This window comes from Glandiceps talaboti, chromosome 14 (assembly GCF_964340395.1).
Source record: "Glandiceps talaboti chromosome 14, keGlaTala1.1, whole genome shotgun sequence".
In the NCBI taxonomy this organism is placed as follows: Eukaryota; Metazoa; Hemichordata; class Enteropneusta; family Spengelidae; genus Glandiceps; species Glandiceps talaboti.
Genome location: NC_135562.1, coordinates 22,684,403 through 22,710,342, shown reverse-complemented (window position 1 = coordinate 22,710,342; position 25,940 = coordinate 22,684,403). Strand labels below are relative to the sequence as shown.

Genomic DNA, 25,940 nt, shown 5'->3' with positions numbered 1-25,940 from the left:
TGTAAATAGGACAGTAGTGTAGATGGGTTTGAGAGGTTTTACAGATGTTAACGTTGTTGTAAATAGGACAGTAGTGTAGATGGGTTTGAGAGGTTTTACAGATGTTAACGTTGTTGTAAATAGGACAGTAGTGTAGATGGGTTTGAGAAGTTTTACAGATGTTAATGTTGTTGTAAATAGGACAGTAGTGTAGATGGGTTTGAGAGGTTTTACAGATGTTAACGTTGTTGTAAATAGGACAGTAGTGTAGATGGGTTTGAGAGGTTTTACAGATGTTAATGTTGTCGTAAATAGGACAGTAGTGTAGATGGGTTTGAGTGGTTGTATGGACGTTAATGTTGTCGTAAATAGGACAGTAGTGTAGATGGGTTTGAGAGGTTTTACAGATGTTAACGTTGTTGTAAATAGGACAGTAGTGTAGATGGGTTTGAGAGGTTTTACAGATGTTAACGTTGTTGTAAATAGGACAGTAGTGTAGATGGGTTTGAGAGGTTTTACAGATGTTAATGTTGTCGTAAGTAGGACAGTAGTGTAGATGGGTTTGAGTGGTTGTATGGACGTTAATGTTGTCGTAAATAGGACAGTAGTGTAGATGGGTTTGAGAGGTTTTACAGATGTTAACGTTGTTGTAAATAGGACAGTAGTGTAGATGGGTTTGAGAGGTTTTACAGATGTTAACGTTGTTGTAAATAGGACAGTAGTGTAGATGGGTTTGAGAGGTTTTACAGATGTTAACGTTGTTGTAAATAGGACAGTAGTGTAGATGGGTTTGAGAGGTTTTACAGATGTTAACGTTGTTGTAAATAGGACAGTAGTGTAGATGGGTTTGAGAGGTTTTACAGATGTTAACGTTGTTGTAAATAGGACAGTAGTGTAGATGGGTTTGAGAGGTTTTACAGATGTTAACGTTGTTGTAAATAGGACAGTAGTGTAGATGGGTTTGAGAGGTTTTACAGATGTTAACGTTGTTGTAAATAGGACAGTAGTGTAGATGGGTTTGAGAGGTTTTACAGATGTTAACGTTGTTGTAAATAGGACAGTAGTGTAGATGGGTTTGAGAGGTTTTACAGATGTTAACGTTGTTGTAAATAGGACAGTAGTGTAGATGGGTTTGAGAGGTTTTACAGATGTTAACGTTGTTGTAAATAGGACAGTAGTGTAGATGGGTTTGAGAGGTTTTACAGATGTTAATGTTGTCGTAAATAGGACAGTAGTGTAGATGGGTTTGAGTGGTTGTATGGACGTTAATGTTGTCGTAAATAGGACAGTAGTGTAGATGGGTTTGAGAGGTTTTACAGATGTTAACGTTGTTGTAAATAGGACAGTAGTGTAGATGGGTTTGAGAGGTTTTACAGATGTTAATGTTGTTGTAAATAGGACAGTAGTGTTGATGGGTTTGAGAGGTTTTACAGACGTTAACGTTGTCGTAAATAGGACAGTGGTGACAATGATGGATTTGTTGATTCTTCTCTTAGTACAAACACTATACTTATTTTTGTATGATCAAACCATAGAGTGCAGGAGGGATAAATTGTTTTTCCTCATTCATTTCCCCGATTTCTAATATTATTTTCTTGTCTTTGTCTACATTTCAAATAAAGTTTGTAATATTACAAGTAAGAAACTTACTTGTCTGTGATATTACTATTTTATAACTATTTTCCTTTGACTGTCTTTTCCTATTTCCTGCCATTATCATTATGTTATCAGCATTTAAATTTCATTTCATTCATTCATTCATTTACCAACTGTACATTAATTAGAGCACAGCTAATTCTAGAACAAACTCACAGGCTATTTGCCTAATCAACACATTAAAACATCTACTGATGGGCTAAATATATATAATGTTTCTTTTCCTTACAGCTGCACTGGTCCAGAGAGTATTATGGGCCCAAACGGCTGTAACTCATGTGACAAAGTACTGCAAGATAATCAAAGAGTAAGTGATGAATAGTCTTATAGACAGGATTTCTGTCTGTCTGTCTGTGTGTCTGTGTCTGTCTGTCTGTCTGTTTGTCCGTCCATCCATCTGTCTGTCTGTCTATCTGTCTCTGTCTGTTTGTGCATATACATACATTTGTACGTCCGTTCATACGTACGTGTGTGTAATTGCATGGTGAGTTGACAATGTGACATATATTATATAATCATTTAGGCTATTTCATTTTCCTGTAGTTTCAGTGTATACAGCCTGGGATGCTCTGTCCTGAGAATTATTTTGAGTTATCTGGAAATGACGGTATGCAGGTAAGTAATATATATGATTGTTTGTTTTTTTGTTTCTGTGATGTATTTAGGTAAACATCGTATGTTTGTTTGTTTGTTTAATATGGTATTTAAGTAAAACATAGTATGTTTGTTTGTTGTTTTTGGTATTTAGGTAAACATTTTATATTTTTAGGTAACTATAGTACATGTATGTCGTTTCTATGGTTTTTGAATGACATCATTGACTAATAAGGTCTATCTGTCTGTCTGTCAGCTGTCATAGGCATTACTCATGACGTCATTGACTCATTCATTTAGTTCATATCGAAAGCCACATGCTACCTTGGCTTTGTCCTGATTACGTGTGCCACATATTAAAACTCCATTATACTTGAATACCCAACTTGACCTCTGAACTCATTTTTATTTGTTTTAAGTAACTGGATTTCTGTCAATTCTGTTGTCCTTAGATGTGTCAGAAGTGTCACTCCGAGTGTCTAGGCTGTACAGGACCTGATGCAGACAACTGTGTGGATTGTAAGAATGTGAAATTAGGTAACAGATGTGTTGCAAAGTGCCCTGGTAACTATTCTGCAGACGATGCAAATATCTGCCGAATGTGTAATAACGAGTGCCAAAGTGGTTGCTATGGGAGTGATGCAACACAGTGTTCTGAGTGCAAAAATTACAAAATTTCCATGAAAGACCAAGGACTGAATGATACGGTAAGATGTAACTTCACCGTCATTCTGTCATTCTGTGTCCACCTGTATCTCCAATATGCATGAGCTGATTTCAACCAAACCTGGTACAAATGTCAGATGTTCTAGAGGGCATATGCACGTCACTTGGTTTTACAACCCTCACGACAACAGCAAAATGGTGGCCATATTTGTCATAAATATTCACATTTTGGCCGATAACCATTGATGCTAAACAGAATAGAGACCCTATTCTAGTGCCTTCATTGTGGTTATGCATGGACTGATTTCAACCAAACCTTGTACAAATGTCAGATGCTATAGTCTGCATATACACATCACTTTGTTTCACAACCCCCACGATAACAGTAAAATGGCAGCCATATTTGTCATAAAATATTCACATTTTGGCCGATTTCTCTTGATGCTTAACAGATAGAGACCCTATTCAAGTACCTTCGTCATGGTTATCAATCATGAGCTTTCTAATGACACACTGACTTTTGACCTTGACCTTCATCTTCAGGGTCAAATAGCTATGTCTTTGTATTTTGAAATCATCTTTACGGGATTTTCCTATTAACCATGCAAGCAAGTGGGGTTTCATATCTTTCTTATCACTAACTAATGTGTGTTTCCAATATTTACAAATGTGATAATGCACTCTTACCTAACACCAAGTCAACATTTGTAAATGTTTCTCTTGCTCGCTAGTACTACTTTCGGGCATTTCAACACTGAAACAAATTCCCGAAATTTTGAGCTAATTTCTATTTGTCAAAATCCCACTATCTTTATTTTAACAAAGAACAAGTGACATATTTTATTGTGCAACTTTTGTTCTCTTTCCATGATCACTGTAATTCAAAAGTGTAGTTCACAGCGCAAGATTATTTTCAAGGAGTAAATCATATTAGGCAAAGCTAAGCTCAATGTTATATCAGTTGTTATCAGTTTTATTGACCTATTATCAGTGACATTACAAACAGCTTTAGAGATGCAAACAATGTTTATTATACCAGACTTGCTGGCTCGTCAAGTCGAGTTTGTAGCACTTGAACGGCTAATAGGGAAACCGTCATGTAAAGATAATATAGATATTAAGGATCTACACATAATAGATAAGAAATGAACAACCCTTTCAGGTGTTGTCAGTGTATCTTTTTGATTGCCTTAACCCTTTCACCACCACTGGCCTCATGGGATTGTTTGTTCTCCACCAGTCCCGTCACTAACATAATGTGAGAGTAAGTGTTATGTAATCAAACTGATACTAGAGTTGCTTATTTTTGAAAAATAAGGTATCATTTGAATGGAAAATAAATTTTCTACATCACAGTTGCAAATACATACATTCAAATATCACACACTCAATCAAAATATGGATTAAAGTGATAAAATATTAATAAAACAAACATAGGTTGTTTATTTATTGACATATCACAAATAAACAAAATATTTATATTACAAACAAAATTCAAAATACCAAAATTTATGTTCCTACAAAACTTCTATATACTGATTTAATGGTCAAAATCGGCGAAAATTTGTCAGAAAATGTTATTTTCAGTCGTATTAAATTTGAACGAAAATAATTAACAGCTCACTAATTCGATAACGACACAATAGTTGACCCTGCACCAGCAATGAAAGGGACAAAAATATCTGAAGTTTTCACCCCAATACCTTCTGAAAAATCAGTTTGTGTAATTATATATCATTATTTAATAGAACAACAAAAAATTATCACCAAATTTATGCTCAAAATCAGTAAAAAATGCCCACAAGTTGGTAGTATACGAGTCCGAATCGGGACGCCAAGGTGACGCTTTTTGCTGACATGCTTACCCACAAAAGGAAATATGCAGTCGGGACTTTGAAGTTACGTTGCAATAATATGATCCTTCCATATACTGTATTGAGTTCACGCAGCCATCTCCTTGTACAAAACATCGTATTCATAGTCAAAATTGAGTGGAAATTTCCAAGAACAGCACCTTTATTTACATTGCAAACAATGTTAGGGGAGACAGATTTTGCTTCGGCGATGCTGAAATTTTAATTTTACATTGAAAAACTCACATAGAAAATCCGATCGGAAAATTGCCAATATCAAGGCGTAAGTTTCCCTCCACTGACCTCTACACACTGAGCTGTATAACAAAAAGAAATAAAACCCAAATAATCCATGATATAGCCAAAAATTACCCCAGAACGTTAGCATGGGCGTCGGCACGGTCACAAGATTGCGTAAATTTGAACGACTTTCAAATTTTCAACCATAAACTGCCACCAGCAGCTCACACGGCCTTTAGCGGGAATTTGATGCTCACACACAAGTAAGTACAATGTGTTCCCATAGCTAAATACTTGTATTCAACGATGTATTTAGAGTCAAATTCTGTCGAAATATCCAAAGATAGTGACATAATATATATCGTAGACCATGTTATGAGAGCCATTAATTACTTCCGCCATGTTAAAATTCGATTTTGTGGTCACAAAATGCACATAAAATTACGATCGCTCGTCATTTGGATCGTACTCCAGACATTGTTCACTGTCATGCTTTCAAAATGACAGTGTAGATAAACAAGGCTAATACGCATGTGTGGAACTAGTAATGGCAGCAATTTTTGCAGCAATAACTGCCGTTAAACGGCATAACGGCGAGGTAGGTGAATAAACTTTGACATTCTCTCAATTGAGGGAATCGATGGGCGCCCTAGCGCGTTCCCTCAATTGAGGGAATCGGTGGTGAAAGGGTAAATAAAGGCCATATGCCATAGTTGTTGTCCTTTTTGAACCGAAAGCCTTCAACATAATGTACAAACTAAAGAACTTGTAGTCACCGCAAGAAATACTTTTTTGGGGACTAGTCACTGCAAGAAATACTTTTTTGGGTGTATGTCTGCCATGAAGACTTGTTACTTATTGCAAAACGTTCAGGGCTGTAAAAAAGTAGTTGTTAGTGTGCATGCATATGAGAACACTTGCAACCGTACATTTGTGTGTGTGTGTATGTATGTGTGTGTGTGTGTGTGTATGCACGAGTATGTATGTGTGTGTACACATGTAAATATTTTCTTTTCAAAGACACAATGGAGTCCACTTGATGATGAACATGTTTCACATATATATACTGATACATATATAATGAAATGTGCATTGATTTTGCGTGTAATGAAAAATTTACAAAAACAATATTCTGTAGAGGACTCCTAACACGAAATTGATGCGTCAATAGAGAACTTAAATTGATTCATTAAGACTGCGGACTGCAGTTGGACTGTATCATTGCAAGTATTTCAGATATAACCAATTAGAATAGAAATACAGCAATATACAGCATGTCGTAACTGACATTGTTTACCAACTTACAATGATGTACTCACAAGTGTCCTAGGATGCCAAGTACTCTCAATCTCACATTCCACACGTTTCAAATTCCACAGCGTTTATTGCACTAGGTTTACATTATATGAAATAACAGTACTATTAAAGTCAAATCCAAGGTCCAAAAAGTGGCTTAAAACAAGAGTTACCTTACATGGTTTGAAATACAATTTTTGACATCATATTTGGTTAAAGTAATATCTGGGCCATCAGAAAACTGATGTTGCCCCTCTGGATTCTCTTGCGCAAACTCACAGGAGGCAGTTTCCATGGTAACGGTGACATAATTTTGAATGATGCTAAACGTTTAAAAACATCATATCTCAGGCTCCAAAAGTGCTATAATCATAATCAACTGTATATATGTTTGGGGAGACGGGCAACTCATTGATCATATGACCTTTACGACCAAAGGTCAAAGCCATAGTCAAAATTCAAGGTCATCTTTTTTTTTCTATAATTTTGTTAAAACTAAAAGTTTTCTATAACTAACATCAGGCATAGTTGTTACAGCTGAAAACCAGCAAATGATATCGTCTTTCAGGAAAAATACAGTAATAGCCTCTTTGGAGATGCTTTATTACAAAATCCTGTTACCAAGACAACTGATATATCAAGATCTGCAATTATGAAAAATATGACAATACTGAAGATCTTAAGGTTCCAAAGTGCTATAGATTTGACCGAAGTGTCAATACATGGGTTTTAGGGGAAGGGCAACTCACTGAACACATAATCTTTTTGATCCAAGGTCAAGGTCATAGTCAAAATTTAAGATCATGTTAATTTTCAGTTTTTATCAACAAATCACCGAAACATTACAATTATTACCATCACCCATCACAGCAATACAAGAACACAGTAAAGACTCTAACCACCACATCCCTGACAATAATTTCTCAATACTCGGCTCCAACACAGAGAAATGAAACGCGGTACACCTTTCACATGTACAGCATCATGTTTGTTCCAAAAGGCATCTTAATTATAATTATTCTCATTACAATAATTACAATTAAAGATAATGTTATATGCTACAAAAAAGGGTCATAATAGAAAGATAATGACAAAAATATATTGGAAGTTGCTTTGAAATTAATTACTCAAATGAAATTACCAGGTCAACAAAATGATGTTAGCTCATCAACAGATTTGATATCTTGAATAATTCTGGAATACTTTAATGCTGTATATCTTGGTGTCTGGAAGAGCTATGAGTATATGATGCAATTGTCCTTAAATTGGTTTTGAGGGATGGGCTACACATTGGTTACGTGATATTTTACGTATATGGTCAAAGTCAAACCTGAGGGCAGGTATGCTGTCACCCTTGCAATCAGTCAACATGTGTATACTGATATAAGCGACACCGATGACAGTACAGTGACGTAATTTGTAAACAAATCTAAAGTTGGTAACTATTTATTCTGTAAATATAGATCTGAGGCCAATGAATGGATACATCATTTGATAAAAATACATAATTGCGGCTGTTTGTGGAAATGTACACTTTGTTTTCAAAATGTGTATAAACGACATCACAAATCTTTTGAATAAAATAATCCAAAACATGGAATGTGACACTATATGTTTGTCCTATTCAGAATGTATGCAATCCTAGAATATGTGGAAACAGAACAACATAAAACAGCTATAAATAAATAAATGCTGCAGAGAGTATCTTTCTTCCAGAAAGAAATCAATGAGAGGAATATGATGAGGGACACAAAAATGAACCCACAAAAACTTTCCAGGCTATAGAGGAGAACTCTTCTACTTGTATTCTGATAATGTACAAATATTATATTATAGATATAGCAATCTGCACTTAATACTTTCTAACAGTTTTGTTTTGTACTGACTCCAGTATCAATTTGTATCTACGATGACTATCTATATTATAACTATATAATTAAACTATATATAATGACTATAACTATAACTACATACATATAAACTATATATAATAAATATAATTATAACTAACTATAACTATATATATAGACTATATGATAACTATAGCTATAACTATATATATAAACTATATATAATAAATATAACTACTAACTATATATATATATATATATTTTATTATATATATATATATATATATATATATATATATATATATATATATATATATATATATATATAGACTGTATATGATAACTAGAACTAACTAACTATAACTATATATATCTTTGTGTAATGTATGTATGTATGCATAATTTACGTTTTCTATGTATTCTTTATAGTTTCACTGTGTGTCTGAATGTCCACTTGATAAACCCTACATTATGGATGATAAGGAATGTGTCAGCAATTGTAGCGGCAACACATTTGCTGATAGTTCAAACTACTGTCAACCTTGTCACAAGGAATGCCTGTATGGATGCAAAGATGAAAGAAGCTCCACCTGTCATACATGTAAAAATTTTAAATCAGGGAATGGCTACTGTGTTCCCAACTGTAATTTAAATATAGAGAAAGAAGAAGATGGTTTGTGTCAACCAATCTGGGATAAGAAACCAGGGTAAGTTAAACGTGTTTTAATGTTTTTTCCCCCACAAATTCAAGGTCGCTGTTGATTGAAATGTGTGAATAGACTAAAGTATGTCTAGTATTATTAAATAATCGTAGTGTGATAGCATTTTTACGACAGTACTTTAGGTTTTTAGCACAACTGAACTCAAACGTTCAGTAGTGCTATAGGCATGGAGATGTGTGTGTGTGTATGTATGTGTGTGTGTGTGTGTGTGTGTGTGTGTGTGTGTGTGACTGTGTGTGCATGCGTGTGTGCGTGTGTGTGTGTGTGACTGTGTGTGTGTGTGTGTGTGTGTGTGTGTGTGTGTGTGTGTGTGTGTGTGTGTGTGTGTGTGTGTGTGTGAACCAAACCGCCTGACCAGTGTCTTTGGTATTTGGTGGGAATATTACTTTTGGTGTGTAGATGGAAAATGATCCCATCATAGATGTGCGTTTTTGGGTCAAAACACGTGATTTACGTGTTTTGGTAAAACATGTAAACTCCAAAACCACTTGGCAGATTGTTTTGAAATTTGGTCAGAACATTCTTACGAGTGTGTAGATTGAGAATTGTTCATGACATGATGACTCCATCAGTGATATGCAAATCAGGTCTAACAATGTGTCTTTAATTCCAAAACTATACTCAGCAGATTGGGCTGAAATGTAATGGGGATACATCTGGGGGTGTGTAAATGATCATTCAGATATAGTCAGGTGTCCCAGAGGGTGGGGGGGGGGGTGGGGGAGGTACTCAGGTGGGTAGGGTACATATGTACCCTGGTGGACAAAAATTACAATCACAAACTCTACAAAAATTCAGAAAGTATGGGTCAAAAGTCTACTTTTTAGCTAGAAACAGGGGTCAAAAGTGTACATTTTAGCCAGAAACAGGGGTCAAATCTGAACTTTTGATACACTTTGATGTGACACGTGCATGCTTCAGTCATCGCTAGTTCATTGGCTTCCCAGGGGCCGGGGGGAGGGGCACCTACTGTCAATAAAAGATGACTGAAAACAACCCGTGGTAACAACCTTGTACAAAATATGGTGTCAAAAGTCGTATATCAAAGAGGTGGGTCATTAACCTCTACATAATGCTTTAAAAATCAAGACTCAAAAGTTTACACGAGTCAAAAAAGGGGGGGGTCAAAACTGTGGTACATACGTACATGTATATACCCTTTCTATGGGATTAGGCCCCCCCCCCCCCACAACTGACACAGTTGGCCCTAGCAACCATGACCACACCCTTGGCAACAGTGAAATGATGAATATAAAGATAATAATAAGGATGGTTAGGCAAATGAATAAAGATTCAAAAAATATATGCAAATGTACCTATCAACAAGACCACGCCCCTAGCAACAGCCAAATGGTGGCGTATATTGCATAGATGAAACCAGGAAATGGTGATGTCTAAAATAACAACATGGCTGGATAGATAATTGACCCAACAATGAAGTTACTGCCCACACTTATAGTACAATTATGGTGTATTTTGGAAACCCTTGAGTTGAGTTTTGTTGAGACTATCGGGTTGTTGGTGGCCGAGTGGTTAATTCACTTGCCTCTTACCACTGCGGTTGGGGTTCGAACCCCATTCAGTATTCGATTAAATTTACCACGCTGTAAGAAGAATGTCATTCAGTTTGACTCTACCAAACACAGGTTTTCCCCGGGTACTCCGGTTTCCTCCTGCATTAATACTGAACCCATGAGGGATGGCCCTCACTGGACTTCTTGGGAGACAAGTGTTTATATAAAGAACTATCCAGTATAAATAAAGATTATTATTATCATTATTATTATTATTATTATTATTATTATTATTATTTTCATTTGCATTTAAAAACATAACACATAAAGAATACAGTTGTGCTACAATGCCAGTAGCATTATTTTTACTGGATGGCAGCCATATTTGTAGTACAAATCACTATATTATTACTGCATAAACTTCAATACATAGACTCTATTCAAGTGTCTAACATCATCTAATTACATACAAGCTTTCATGTATTGGTGACCTTTGACCTTGACCTACAGCGGAGACCATCAAAGCTAAGCTATTACTTACATATTGCAGACACTTTGTAGCAATTATGTGTGGCTGGTGTCTTTTAAATCATGTCTCCATTCAGTCATGTAGAAGAAAATATTTGAGGGAACTATGTCTTTTATCGAAGACTTGTCTTCATGACAAAAATATCGAGAACAAAAATCACAAAAATCAGGAGTGAATATTCCACTCCTCTAGGTTATTGTTTCTCTCGTTTATGTTATTTTCTTGTTTGTTTGTTTGTTTGTTTACACAGTGGGGTGGATAGTACTCCAATTATTATTGGATCTATTGTGGCAACACTACCTGTAATCGCTATCATTGTATTACTGGTTTGGTATGTGAGAAGGCAGAGAGAGATGGATGAAAAAAGGGAAAGATACTTGCAAGTTGGTACAGCAGATATGGTGAGTTGTTATTAAATATACAATACTTCTACTCACCTGTACATTCACACTCAATGTCTTTAAAATGCTGTAAAGGAGACATAGAATAAATAACATAACTATACTAAATGTCTTTAAAATGCTGTAAAGGAGACATAGAATAAATAACATAACTATACTAAATGTCTTTAAAATGCTGTAAAGGAGACATAGAATAAATAACATAACTATACTCAATGTCATTAAAATGCTGTAAAGGAGACATAGAATAAATAACATAACTATACTAAATGTCTTTAAAATGCTGTAAAGGAGACATAGAATAAATAACATAACTATACTAAATGTCTTTAAAATGCTGTAAAGGAGACATAGAATAAATAACATAACTATATTAAATGTCATTAAAATGCTGTAAAGGAGACATAGAATAAATAACATAACTATACTCAATGTCATTAAAATGCTGTAAAGGAGACATAGAATAAATAACATAACTATACTAAATGTCATTAAAATGCTGTAAAGGAGACATAGAATAAATAACATAACTATACTAAATGTCTTTAAAATGCTGTAAAGGAGACATAGAATAAATAACATAACTATATTAAATGTCTTTAAAATGCTGTAAAGGAGACATAGAATAAATAACATAACTATACTAAATGTCTTTAAAATGCTGTAAAGGAGACATAGAATAAATAACATAACTATACTAAATGTCTTTAAAATGCTGTAAAGGAGACATAGAATAAATAACAGAACTATACTAAATGTCTTTAAAATGCTGTAAAGGAGACATAGAATAAATAACATAACTATACTAAATGTCTTTAAAATGCTGTAAAGGAGACATAGAATAAATAACATAACTATATTAAATGTCATTAAAATGCTGTAAAGGAGACATAGAATAAATAACATAACTATATTAAATGTCTTTAAAATGCTGTAAAGGAGACATAGAATAAATAACATAACTATATTAAATGTCTTTAAAATGCTGTAAAGGAGACATAGAATAAATAACATAACTATATTAAATGTCTTTAAAATGCTGTAAAGGAGACATAGAATAAATAACATAACTATACTAACTGTCTTTAAAATGTTGTAAAGGAGACATAGAATAAATAACATAACTATATTAAATGTCATTAAAATGCTGTAAAGGAGACATAGAATAAATAACATAACTATACTAAATGTCATTAAAATGCTGTAAAGGAGACATAGAATAAATAACATAACTATATTAAATGTCTTTAAAATGCTGTAAAGGAGACATAGAATATATAACATAACTATACTAAATGTCATTAAAATGCTGTAAAGGAGACATAGAATATATAACATAACTATATTAAATGTCTTTAAAATGCTGTAAAGGAGACATAGAATAAATAACATAACTATATTAAATGTCTTTAAAATGCTGTAAAGGAGACATAGAATATATAACATAACTATACTAAATGTCATTAAAATGCTGTAAAGGAGACATAGAATATATAACATAACTATACTAAATGTCATTAAAATGCTGTAAAGGAGACATAGAATAAATAACATAACTATATAATTTATCATATGATGAGGTTTAACTTCATGTCATATGATGACCTATGACCTACGACCTCTAACTCGGTCCTTACCATTTCTTACCATAACATTTCTATATTTTTTCCATGGTAAATCTACAGCCGATGGACACGTTTGCAGAAGCTGAGGTAAGTAATAGTCATAGGTAAATAGAACAAACAAACAAACAAATGAGTTGATTCTATTAAATTATATAATATTTTAATAAATAAATAATCTTTTATTTATACCGGATAGTTCTTTAAGTATATTAAACACTTGTCTCCCAAGAAGTCCAGTGAGGGCCATCCCTCATGGGATCAGTGTTAATGCAGGAGGAAACCAGAGTACCAGAGGAAAATCCATACTTTGTACACTATATGGGTACCTTATCAAGACGAATGTCAAAAAATAGAGGTACCTTATTTATAAAGACGAATGTCTGTGAGCTATACTTAACTCACGTTAAAATATATCGACACCAAGATTTTAATGTGTTAAGCTTTTGTCTGCCCATATGTGTGTGTGTGTGTGTGTGTGTGTGTGTGTTTGTGTGTGTAAGTCTGTCTGTCTGTCCTCTGAACATAATATCTCACAAATTACTGCATCAATTCTAATGAAACACTACATATGGTATTGACAAAAACTGATTAGATTTTGGTAAACATCCACTGAACATTAATTAGTCATTTGCATAATATATGGTCTTAGGCTCCCAACAGGCACCACCCGGAGGGAGCTATACCATCGGCCTCTGTCCGTCCCTCTGTCCCTCCATACGTGTGTTCTCCTTATATCTTTGGTATGCACCAACCGATTTCAACCAAACCTGGTAACATGCCCTTGTAGACATATATGCACATCGCTTGGTTTTGCGACTGAATCAAATATGGCTGAATGGCAGCCATATTTGTTGTTTGTGTGTTTTCCCTCTTATCTCTGGCATGTACCAACCGATTACCTCACACAAAGGTATGCTCTGTGAGACATACATGTATGCAAGTCACTTTAATTTGTTGTTAAATTTCACAATATGTATCATAACTTTGTATGTGTAATATGTAGTGACTTCATTCAAGTATAAATATTATATTAAAATATGCAAATATCCTTAGCAACAAGACAACACCAATAGCAACAGGTAAACGATGACATGTAATGCCAATATAATAACAGTAAAGATAAGGCCAATAAATAAAACTCCAAATATGTATACAAATATGCCTAGCAACAAGTCCACACCCATAGCAACATTTAAACAATGATGTATATTGCAAATGGGTAGACATGTGAATAAATATTAAAAATAAGTATGCAAATATGTGTTACAAAACCACATAATCATAATACAAAATTAAACTTTACTCTCAATAGTTGTGCTACAATGCCATTGGTGATTTAATTTAGTTTTAATGAGTAATTTGAATAATTAATGATTTTCAGTAATTAAGCTATATCTTAAGAATGTAGGCTTCAAAATTCCATTATAATTTGGTACATACATCAACAATAACACACACATGTCCGTTAAATCCTGGTAGCATAGATTTTAGTTTTAATGAGTAATTTGCATTAATTAAAGATTTTTGGTAATTAGGCTTTATCTTAAGAATGCAAACTTCAAATTTCACTTAACTTGATACATTCATAAACCATAACAAAGCACACTTATCCAATAAAGCCTGTTAGTGTAGTTTTTATGTGATGTGTAATTTACATAATTACTGACTTTCAGTAATTAGGCTTTATCTTAAGAATGCAAACTTCAAATTTCATTTACCTAACTTGGTACATACATCAACCATAACAAATCATACATGTTTGATGTAGTTGTTTATGTAGTTTTTAATTGTGATGTGTAATTTGCATAAATTATCATTTTGATAATTAGGCAACATGCAAACTTTAAATTTCAGATAATTTAGTACATGTATTAATGGTAAAGTAGTGCATGTGTCATAAAGCTTTATGATGTAACTTATATGCTAAATGGTTAATTTGCATAATTAATGATTTTTTAATAATCAGGCAATATGTTAACCGTGCAAGCTTCAAATGTCATACAGTTTCACATAATTAAGTTTCCAATTAAGTGGCACATCGTGTATAATAGCTATAGTTCAGAATTTTGTGTGTAGGCCCAAAAATCGATGGTTTTGCCCTTCCGGGAGCATTTCATTTTAAATCTGGTAGGTACTGTTATAAGTACAGTTATAGAAATAATTTCACTCTTTTTTTCATGAAAATTAATTATACATGCTAAGATGATTCAGTTAAGAAAATAATCAACATCATAAGTGAATAAAGTAAAATTTGACTTCTCAGTACAACTTCAAGGCAAATAATGTTGATAAATGATAGAATGTGAATGACAGCTGAAGAAATGTGATCCAGGCATTATGGCTCTTCCAACTGACCTTTACCTAGTCTCAATTTGACACTGTCACATTTTAATAAGACTAAGTGTTGTCATCCAGATGGAATTCACAAAATGCAAACATTATTCTAAGTATTAATTTAGAGTTCACCGGGACCTTGAATGTATTATGATGATAGAGGCTTAATTTGACAGGAGTTAGAATAAAATCGTATAAACTCAGGTTTTCTGTCATTCATGACTCTTTCTTTTTATTTGATTGAATTGACTGCATGTGACCCTATTGTCAAATCTTTCAGAATATTGAACCTAGTGGGGCTCTTCCTAATAAAGCACATCTACGAATTATCAGTGAGTCGGAGTTACAAAAAGGAGGTATACTTGGAGCAGGTGCATTTGGAACTGTCTACAAGGTAATTAAAATCTTAAACATATTGCGGCATGTTACTTACATGTTACCAAGTAGACTGTATGTTACGGAATTATTATTATGACATTGTACTTTTTTGACATGCTGGTATTATAGTTATGTTATCTTTATCAAACACGTGTTAAGCATGTACGTTATTAGAGCTTACTTCTGTAGACGGTGATCAGTATCTTCCCAACTGTATGTAACAATGTTACTTTAATGTAAACTATAGAATGTCATCTATACACACATATCCTCCATCAAGTTCAAGTCATGACTTATTGTTGATGTCTGATATTTCTTTATAGTTGATTTTGATAACTTTACTGATTTGACTCTTGACCTTTGAGCAGTATTGTATCTGGCTCTCCAGCTTCAATTTCGGTTTTCCCGTAAGACTAAGGGACCACTCAGTTTCTCCAGCCTGGGGGGGGGGGGTCGATTTGTCCATCGGTCTGACAAAAAGTCACTGACCCACCACCCCCATTATCTGTAAAACCAAAAACAGGCTGAACCCCCTATCACTTAATTCTAAAACATGATGAACCCTCCCCATATATCATATTCACATGACAGGTATTTTTTGATCATGACCATCTTGCAAATACTCTATAAGATCCCGGGATAGCACTATCATATAATTATTGACTACACAGGTTAATATATTCCAAAACGACTTTAATAGCATCTTGACAGTAAGAGGTTGGGAAGAGCTATGAGGCTGGGATATGTCCATTTCTTGTGGGGATCCTTGAGGAACAAGAACAAATATTTAAATGTACCACATTTCAGACAAGGCTATATGCCATTGTAGAAAAGTTTTTTTTCTTCCATCACAATCCAAAACACAAGTCACAATTTTCAAAACAGCATGACGACACCCCCCCCCCCACCCCCCACCCCCGGGCCGAATAAACTGACTGACTGGTCCCTACACTCAGGGTGATCATTAAATAGAATCAACGATCTAGTTTTACTTGAAACATTTTCATCTGATGTACTGATAACAACATAAAGTGTACAAACGTGTTGTTAAAGACATTCTTCTTCTTTGAATTTATAGTATGATTAAAAAAATTCAATATCCTTTAATAATAATAATAGTCAGTTTTTGTACCGAGACAAAAGCTTGTTATTACTTACCAGTAAAGTTTTATCTCTTCAAATGGACAGGCCTTGTCAAACTCTCCGTTAGCTGGCTTTACCGCTAGAGAGTACTAAAATTAATTAATTATGTTTTTAATACTGACCTGGTGAGCATTTTTTAAGGATATCTTTCATAAATGGTTGACAAATATATAACATTAATGTCTAGATTATTTGAGTTATGATATTATTTGTCATTTTATCTCACCAGGGACTGTGGCTCCCTGAAGGAGACAAAGTACGTATACCAGTTGCTATTAAGGTCCTCCATGAAGGTAATATGACATCGAAAGCTAATCAAGAACTGTTAGAGGTAATGATCTTAACTGTATTTATTACAGCTGATACTGTCCATATAAAGTAGTAAAATCACAGACATTTCAATGAAGTTAATGATACAGCACATGTACTATAGCATGTCATTAAGTTTTGCACACCTGACATATCATGAATGGAGTTGGCTATCATGTGACTATCAATTCAGCTAAATACCTGTATGTTACCATTCGATAGGCGTAATTTACACATAGAATTGAATGACTGATAATGTTAAACTGTAGAACTACTGTCTGTCTGATAAGACGTTCATCATACGATATGTTCTGTTGTATTTTGGTACATATACCATCTATCATCAAATCTAAATCATTATGTATGCATGTCAAACAACAAATAATGTGTTTATGAATAGCTGATCCCTATCTATATTTGACCTGTCAGTCTAAAACTTGGTTGATGTACTTTGTAACAAATATCCTAAAAATGGCCTGAAAATTTAATGAAATCTCACAAAAATGGAGATGTGCCTGTACACAATTTTTAAAAAAAATGCTAAATCCCAACACTTTCTATTTTCGAAATGTATCTTATCGAAACCATATGATTTATTTGTTTGACCTTAAGTATGTCACCATATTCATTTATTCTTTATTCACACAAGATAACAATTTGTTTAGTGGGAAAATGTTGATGTTAATGTAGTTTATTTATGTTCCTCTCTAAACAGGAAGCTTACCTGATGGCCTCCACAAACCATGAAAACGTCGTACGGTTATTGTGTCTTAGTATGTCTCACCAAATGATGCTGATTACACAGTTGTTACCCCTAGGAGCCCTCATTGACTATCTTCGCAAACACAAACACATCATTGGTTCCCAACATATTCTAAATTGGTCTGTTCAGATAGCAAAAGGAATGTACTATTTAGAAACTAAAAGATTAGTTCATCGTGATTTAGCTGCACGTAATGTCTTGGTGGAAACTCCGTCTAGAGTCAAGATTACAGATTTTGGACTTGCTAAGTTTATAGATGTTAACCAGGATGAATATACAGCTGGTGGTGGTAAAGTAAGTATTTCTGCCAATTTATCAACATTTTCTCTGAATCAGGACAACAAAAACTAAAACCATTGGCTGTGAGTTATATTAGCTTGCTCTTTTATATTACATTTATTTGGTTCATTACCAGTAATGGTATATTCAGAGCTCTGCATATATTAAGCTCTTATAAACAATCTATTATCAGGTGGTTTAGTTGAATGTCCACATCCACACCATGAAGCTGTTATAAACAATCTATTATCAGGTGGTTTAGTTTGTCCACAACCACACCATGTTCCGTCAGCTACAAGAACAAACCCGAATCTTTCTGAGATGTTGCTTGACAAACATTTACACACTCTTTTGATAAAGCCAGGGGAGCAGGACAGGGGGAGCATGACTGGCAGAACCTTTTCAGATGTGACAAATTATTATGTCAAAAGATTAACAATGGTTGTCAAGGAAACTAGATAACAATACATTTATTGCATTTGATATTAATTTCAGTATATGAATATATTTTATCAGAAAATTGGTTGTCAATTACAGACTGTGTGAAATGTATTCGTGTTACAAGCATAACCATTACCAATACCAAAATATTTCACTCTTGTTTAGATGCCCATCAAGTGGTTAGCATTGGAATGCATAACACATCGAAGGTTTACCCATCAGAGTGACGTCTGGAGTTATGGAGTCACACTTTGGGAGATTATGACGTTTGGTGGCAAACCGTATGAGGGCGTTAAACCACGCGATATTCCAGACTTGCTTGAGAAGGGTGAACGTCTTCGACAACCAGATATTTGCACTATCGAGGTGTACATGATCATGTTAAAATGTAAGTTGTCCAATACAATAGTTGTATTTTAGATCAATTTTAGTGTTTCAGTAGTTGATAATGGTCCAGCAAGGATGAATGCTAAATTACATGACGTGTATACCCCTACCCCAACACACATGTACCATACATACCCCTACCCCAACACACATGCACCATACATACCCCACTCCAACACACATGCACCATACATACCGACACCCCAACACACATGCACCATACATACCCACACTCCAACACACATGCACCATACATACCGACACCCCAACACACATGCACCATACATACCCCCACCCCAACACACATGCACCATACATACCCCCACCCCAACACATATGCACCATACATACCCCCACCCCAACACACATGCACCATACATACCCCCACCCCAACACACATGCACCATACATACCCCCACCCCAACACACATGCACCATAAATACCCCCACCCCAACACACATGCACCATACATACACCACTCCAACACACATGCACCATACATGCCGACACCCCAACACACATGCACCATACATACCCCCACCCCAACACACATGCACCATACATACCCCCACCCCAACACACATGCACCATACATACCCCCACCCCAACACACATGCACCATAAATACCCCCACCCCAACACACATGCACCATACATACCGACACCCCAACACACATGCACCATAAATACCCCCACCCCAACACACATGCACCATACATACCTCACCCCAACACACATGCACCATAAATACCCACACCCAAACACACATGTACCATACATACCCCCACCCCAACACACATGCACCATACATACCCCCACCCCAACACACATGCACCACACATACCCCCACCCCAACATACATGCACCATAAATACCCACACCCCAACACACATGCACCATAAATACCCACACCCCAACACACATGCACCATACATACCCCCACCCCAACACACATGCACCATACATACCCCACCCCAACACACATGCACCATACATACCCCCACCCCAAAACACATGCACCATACATACCCCCACCCCAAAACACATGCACCATAAATACCCACACCCCAACACACATGCACCATACATACCCACACCCCAACACACATGCACCATACATACCCCCACCCCAACACACATGCACCATACATACCCCAGCCCAACACACATGCACCATAAATACCCCAACACACATGCACCATACATACCCCACCCCGACACACATGCACCATAAATACCCCACCCCGACACACATGCACCATACATACCCCACCCCAACACACATGCACCATACATACCCCCACCCCAACACACATGCACCATACATACCCCAGCCCAACACACATGCACCATAAATACCCCAACACACATGCACCATACATACCCCACCCCGACACACATGCACCATAAATACCCCCACCCCAACACACATGCACCATAAATACCCCACCCCAACACACATGCACCATACATACCCCCACCCCAACACACATGCACCATACATACCCCCACCCCAACACACATGCACCATAAATACCCACACTCCAACACATATGCACCATAATTACCCTACTCCAACACACATGCACCATACATACCCCCACCCCAACACACATGCACCATACATACCCCCACCCCAACACACATGCACCATACTTACCCACACTCCAACACACATGCACCATACATACCCACACCCCAACACACATGCACCATAATTACCCCACCCCAACACACATGCACCATAAATACCCACACTTCAACACACATGCACCATACATACCCACACCCCAACACACATGCACCATACATACCCCCACCCCAACACACATGCACCATACATACCCACACCCCAACACACATGCACCATACATACCCACACCCCAACACACATGCACCATACATACCCACACCCCAACACACATGCACCATACATACCCACACCCCAACACACATGCACCATACATACCCACACCCCAACACACATGCACCATACATACCCACACCCCAACACACATGCACCATAAATACCCACACTCCAACACACATGCAATAGGAAATAAACGGAATAAACCGCATGCAATAGGGACTGTTCTGGTCACTATTTTGGGTCATGTGATTAGACGATGGATTGGGCCTACTGAGGCAGCTCTGCAAAGCCTAGGTGGTGAACGTCTTTGCCAGAAACACTTTACTGTTTATTATTATTATTATTGTTATTATTATTATTATTATTATTATTATATATATATATATAAATCAGTGATTATTAAACTGACTGACACTAATATCAAATGTATCCATAGGTTGGATGTTAGATGAAGATAGCCGACCAACTTTTAAAGAGTTAGTTGAAGAGTTTATGAATATGGCACGAGATCCACACAGATTCTTGGTCATAGAGGTATGTTTAATTTAAATAGTTTTACGAATAATACAATGTGACTGTTTTTCCTTTGATTAAGGTTTCTCAATCGAATTGTTTGAATATCAGCTAAATTACCAATGTGTAGTAATGACAAAGATGCCTCTTGTTATATCGCCCTCTTTAGTCAGGTGTTTGTATACCCTCTGACCAGAGATGGTGTTCTATTGTTTGTGATGAGGCAATCAGCAAGTAAATGTGCACAATCTTAAATAGAGATATTACTTATTTTACACATCCACAGAATGATGTTAGTGCACCAATAGAAAGTCCCAGTAGGAGTGAATTTTATCGTAATCTTCTTCCTGACGAGTCTCCAGAATTATTGATGGATGCAGACGAGTATCTTTTGCCTGCCAGTACCCTTAGTATCAGTGAAAATGAAAATGAAAATGAAAATGAAAACGGAAGTGTTGTTCATGATTATGATAGTCCAGTCTCGACGTGACAGGATGGCGATATATGCATCGTAAGTAGGTGTGCAATTACATATTTGTGCTATATCTATGTTTACATTACATATCACAGTAATCTCATTTTCTGAAAGCACATCCTGATAATCTTCCATTGTGAATATTTTCATTTACTTTATCAGTGCAAACTATGATTGGGTACAACAAGTGACTTCAAGTAATCTTTGTAGTGTCAAGATGACTAGGAACTCAAAACAACGTGTTAGCCTTGCACCACAACTGTAAAAGTGTTAAAGAAGTAGAAAACGGAATAATCTGTTATGATTTATAACCTGTATCTGAAATACATAACTTCCACTTGATCTACTATGCTAATCACTACTTAGCGATAGTCATAACTAGTATAGGGCTACAAAATCAAACACATTTCTCACCTTTTCTTTCAGATGTCACGGATAATATAGAGCCAGGAAGATGGTAATACAGCTAAGATTTATGTAGGTAGATACCAGACATCTAGAGATCCACCAGACTTCCAGACATCTAGAGATCCACCAGACTTCCAGACATCTAGAGATCCACCAGACTTCCAGACATCTAGAGATCCACCAGACTTCCAGAGTTCAATTGTTGCAATCACAGACAATCTCACTCTGTATATCCATTCCATATTAACTTCTCGTTGTCTGTGTGTCGTATTGGCAATGTTAAAGTCATAAAGACAAGTGTAACATTATATATCATAAACGTATGTATATTATAAGCTTTCATTTTAACACGACTAGACTCACCTTACAGTCTATTAACCCTTATCACATTCCTAACATTTGAGCAAAGCTCAAAAAACAAATGGCATCAGGAGAAAGCCATCATAAACGTATATTTGTTGTCAGATCACTTCTTTTTTGGTAATCTTAATTATTGTGTAGAGAAAAGTAAGGAAAAGTCGTGTAAGTAACTATACATCCTAATCTCTATTTATATAGCTTGTTGTTTAATGTGACCTTTGACATTACATAATTGAGATGGCTGCCAGATAATTTAATGGGGTAGGCCCAGTATTATATATGGGGGGGGGGGGGGGGGGGGGGTGTTCTTGAAAAAGTGACCCATTTGTGCGGCACATACCTATACACCTTTTTTGGGGAGTAGCTATTCTCCACCCCACCCCCACCCCCAGAAATCCAACATGTGACACGATCATTAGCTTTTCACTCATATATATATATATATATATATATATATATATATATATATATATATATATATATATATATATATATATATATATATATATATATATATATATATATATATACATACACACACACATACACACACGCTCTCTGTGCATAGAGATACACATGATAGCTTTAATTAAATTATTTTATAAAGCACGTTTTTTTCAACTTCATGATTAGTAAACCATGTGGTCAGGTATGGGTTTATCTGCCGTTGTTTTTATTTGCAATTTTATGTCAGAATAAAAAGATATTTTTGTAAATAGTTGTAATTCTTTTTCATTTATAATGTTTTACCGATGCCTTTTATAGCCTTTTTTGTCAAACTGTGTCTGTGTGTGTGTGTCTGTGTGTGTGTGTGTCTGTGTGTGTGTGTGTGTGTGTGTGTGTGTGTGCGCGTGCGTTTTGGTATTGCCATGTCTTTGCATTGCATAGTGCCTGTGCCTTACTGTATTATGTGGTTGCATGTGTGTATGTGTATCTGGATGTGTGTATGAATATGTATATGTATGTGTGTTTATATGGTTTTCTAAACATGTTTAATGGCTTTACAAGACTTTGAGTTTCTACATTGTCATTTACTTGGTACATATCATGCATGGCTGACATTATTGTGCTTGTCATTGTGGAGATTGGGCGCCCTCAAGTACAACCACACTGTGCGGCTATGTAAGTGTGTAATTGTTTTAGCTAGACCAATTTACAAAGGTGTGATACCTGTGTCAAGTAAAGACATAATAATATCTGTATCTATAATATTAACCAGGCATTGTCATCCAAAAATTTCACCTAATATGTTTACTAATAAATTATAAACCCGCTACTATCGATTTTTTTTCTGAGACATCTATGCACAAACCATAGACGTTAGAGAGAGACATCTATGTACAAAGCATAGACGTTAGAGAGAAACGTCTATGCACAAACTATAGATGTTAGAGAGAGACGTCTATGCACAAACCATAGACGTTAGAGAGAAACGTCTATGCACAAACCATAGATGTTAGAGAGAGAGACATCTATGCACAAACCATAGATGTTAGAGAGAAACGTCTATGTACAAACCATAAGCGTTAGAGAGAAACGTCTATGCACAAACCATAGATGTTAGAGAGAAACGTCTATGCACAAACCATAGACATTAGATAGAGACACCTATGCATAAACTAAGACACTCAAAGAACAAAGCTAATTTAGGTTTAGAAACTTAATGTAAAAGAATCAATAAATAAATTCAGTTCAAGCTGAAATATGTAACCAGATTGGATTATCAATTTTTACATCAGTTAATTAAAGTAGTGATAATGCATGAAGAATTTCTTTACTCGACAACACCCGTCAGAATGTGACGTCACATTGATCATCAGAATGTGACGTCACATTGATCGAATTAAAATTACAGTTATAATGAAGTATTTGGATTGAAAGTTCCAATGTCATTTGCAATCAGTTAGAACGAATGTTGCCATGTTTTTGATTTTTTAGTTTGAAACTCACACCGAGGCATGTGTCATCATTATTCTAGTGATCATTTCATTTCAACATCCCATAATACTCAAATTTGTTGACAAACAAGCTCTGGGATCTTTAATGCCTAGTCCGTGGACGATATGTATTGTACTTAATGTGATAAGACTCTTGAACTGGGACGATATGTATTGCACATAGTGCGATAAGAGACTTGAATTGGGATGATATGTATTGCACTTAGTGTGATAAGGGACTTTAATTGGGATATGTATTGCACTTAGTGTGATAAGAGACTTGAATTGGGATGATATGTATTGCACTTAGTGTGATAAGGGACTTGAATTGGGATGATATGTATTGCACTTAGTGTGATAAGGGACTTGAATTGGGATGATATGTATTGCACTTAGTGTGATAAGAGACTTGAATTGGGATGATATGTATTGCACTTAGTGTGATAAGAGACTTGAATTGGGATGATATGTATTGCACTTAGTGTGATAAGAGACTTGAATTGGGATGATATGTATTGCACTTAGTGTGATAAGAGACTTGAATTGGGATGATATGTATTGCACTTAGTGTGATAAGGGACTTGAATTGGGATGATATGTATTGCACTTAGTGTGATAAGGGACTTGAATTGGGATGATATATATTGCACTTAGTGTGATAAGAGACTTGAATTGGGATGATATATATTGCACTTAGTGTGATAAGAGACTTGAATTGGGATGATATGTATTGCACTTAGTGCGATAAGAGACTTGAATTGGGATGATATGTATTGCACTTAGTGTGATAAGGGACTTGAATTGGGATGATATGTATTGCACTTAGTGTGATAAGGGACTTTAATTGGGATGATATGTATTGCACTTAGTGTGATAAGAGACTTGAATTGGGATGATATGTATTGCACTTAGTGTGATAAGGGACTTTAATTGGGATGATATGTATTGCACTTAGTGTGATAAGAGACTTGAATTGGGATGATATGTATTGCACTTACTGCGATAAGAGACTTGAATTGGGATGATATGCATTGCACTTAGTGTGATAAGAGACTTGAATTGGGATGATATGTATTGCACTTAGTGTGATAAGAGACTTGAATTGGGATGATATGTATTGTACTTAGTGTGATAAGGGACTTTAATTGGGATGATATGCATTGCACTTAGTGTGATAAGAGACTTTAATTGGGATGATATGTATTGTACTTAGTGTGATAAGGGACTTAAATTGGGATGATATGTATTGCACGTAGTGTGATAAGGGACTTTAATTGGGATGATATGTATTGCACTTACTGCGATAAGAGACTTGAATCGGGATGATATGTATTGCACTTACTGCGATAAGAGACTTGAATCGGGATGATATGTATTGCACTTAGTGCGATAAGAGACGAATTGGGATGATATGTAT

At 35.6% G+C, this 25,940-nt stretch overlaps 1 protein-coding gene across 2 annotated transcripts in view; it reads left to right on the top strand.

Annotated features, from left to right (window-relative positions):
* LOC144445565 (epidermal growth factor receptor-like) overlaps positions 1-22,887 on the top strand; it is a 57,471-nt gene extending 34,584 nt beyond the window's left edge. Inside the window, exons 8-20 of one of the 2 annotated variants that reach the window (XM_078135170.1) lie at positions 1,867-1,942; positions 2,179-2,250; positions 2,682-2,936; positions 8,564-8,841; positions 11,150-11,300; positions 12,986-13,012; positions 15,540-15,653; positions 17,010-17,111; positions 17,805-18,146; positions 18,738-18,960; positions 21,267-21,364; positions 21,630-21,854; positions 22,245-22,887. In XM_078135170.1, the coding sequence (XP_077991296.1) occupies positions 1,867-1,942; positions 2,179-2,250; positions 2,682-2,936; positions 8,564-8,841; positions 11,150-11,300; positions 12,986-13,012; positions 15,540-15,653; positions 17,010-17,111; positions 17,805-18,146; positions 18,738-18,960; positions 21,267-21,364; positions 21,630-21,833 (1,942 nt within the window). In that variant the 3' untranslated portion in view covers positions 21,834-21,854; positions 22,245-22,887. Of the gene's footprint in view, positions 1-1,866; positions 1,943-2,178; positions 2,251-2,681; positions 2,937-8,563; positions 8,842-11,149; positions 11,301-12,985; positions 13,013-15,539; positions 15,654-17,009; positions 17,112-17,804; positions 18,147-18,737; positions 18,961-21,266; positions 21,365-21,629; positions 21,863-22,244 lie in introns of both variants that reach the window. The other variant, XM_078135172.1, reaches the window with a different exon arrangement.
* Positions 22,888-25,940: the final 3,053 nt, after the last annotated feature.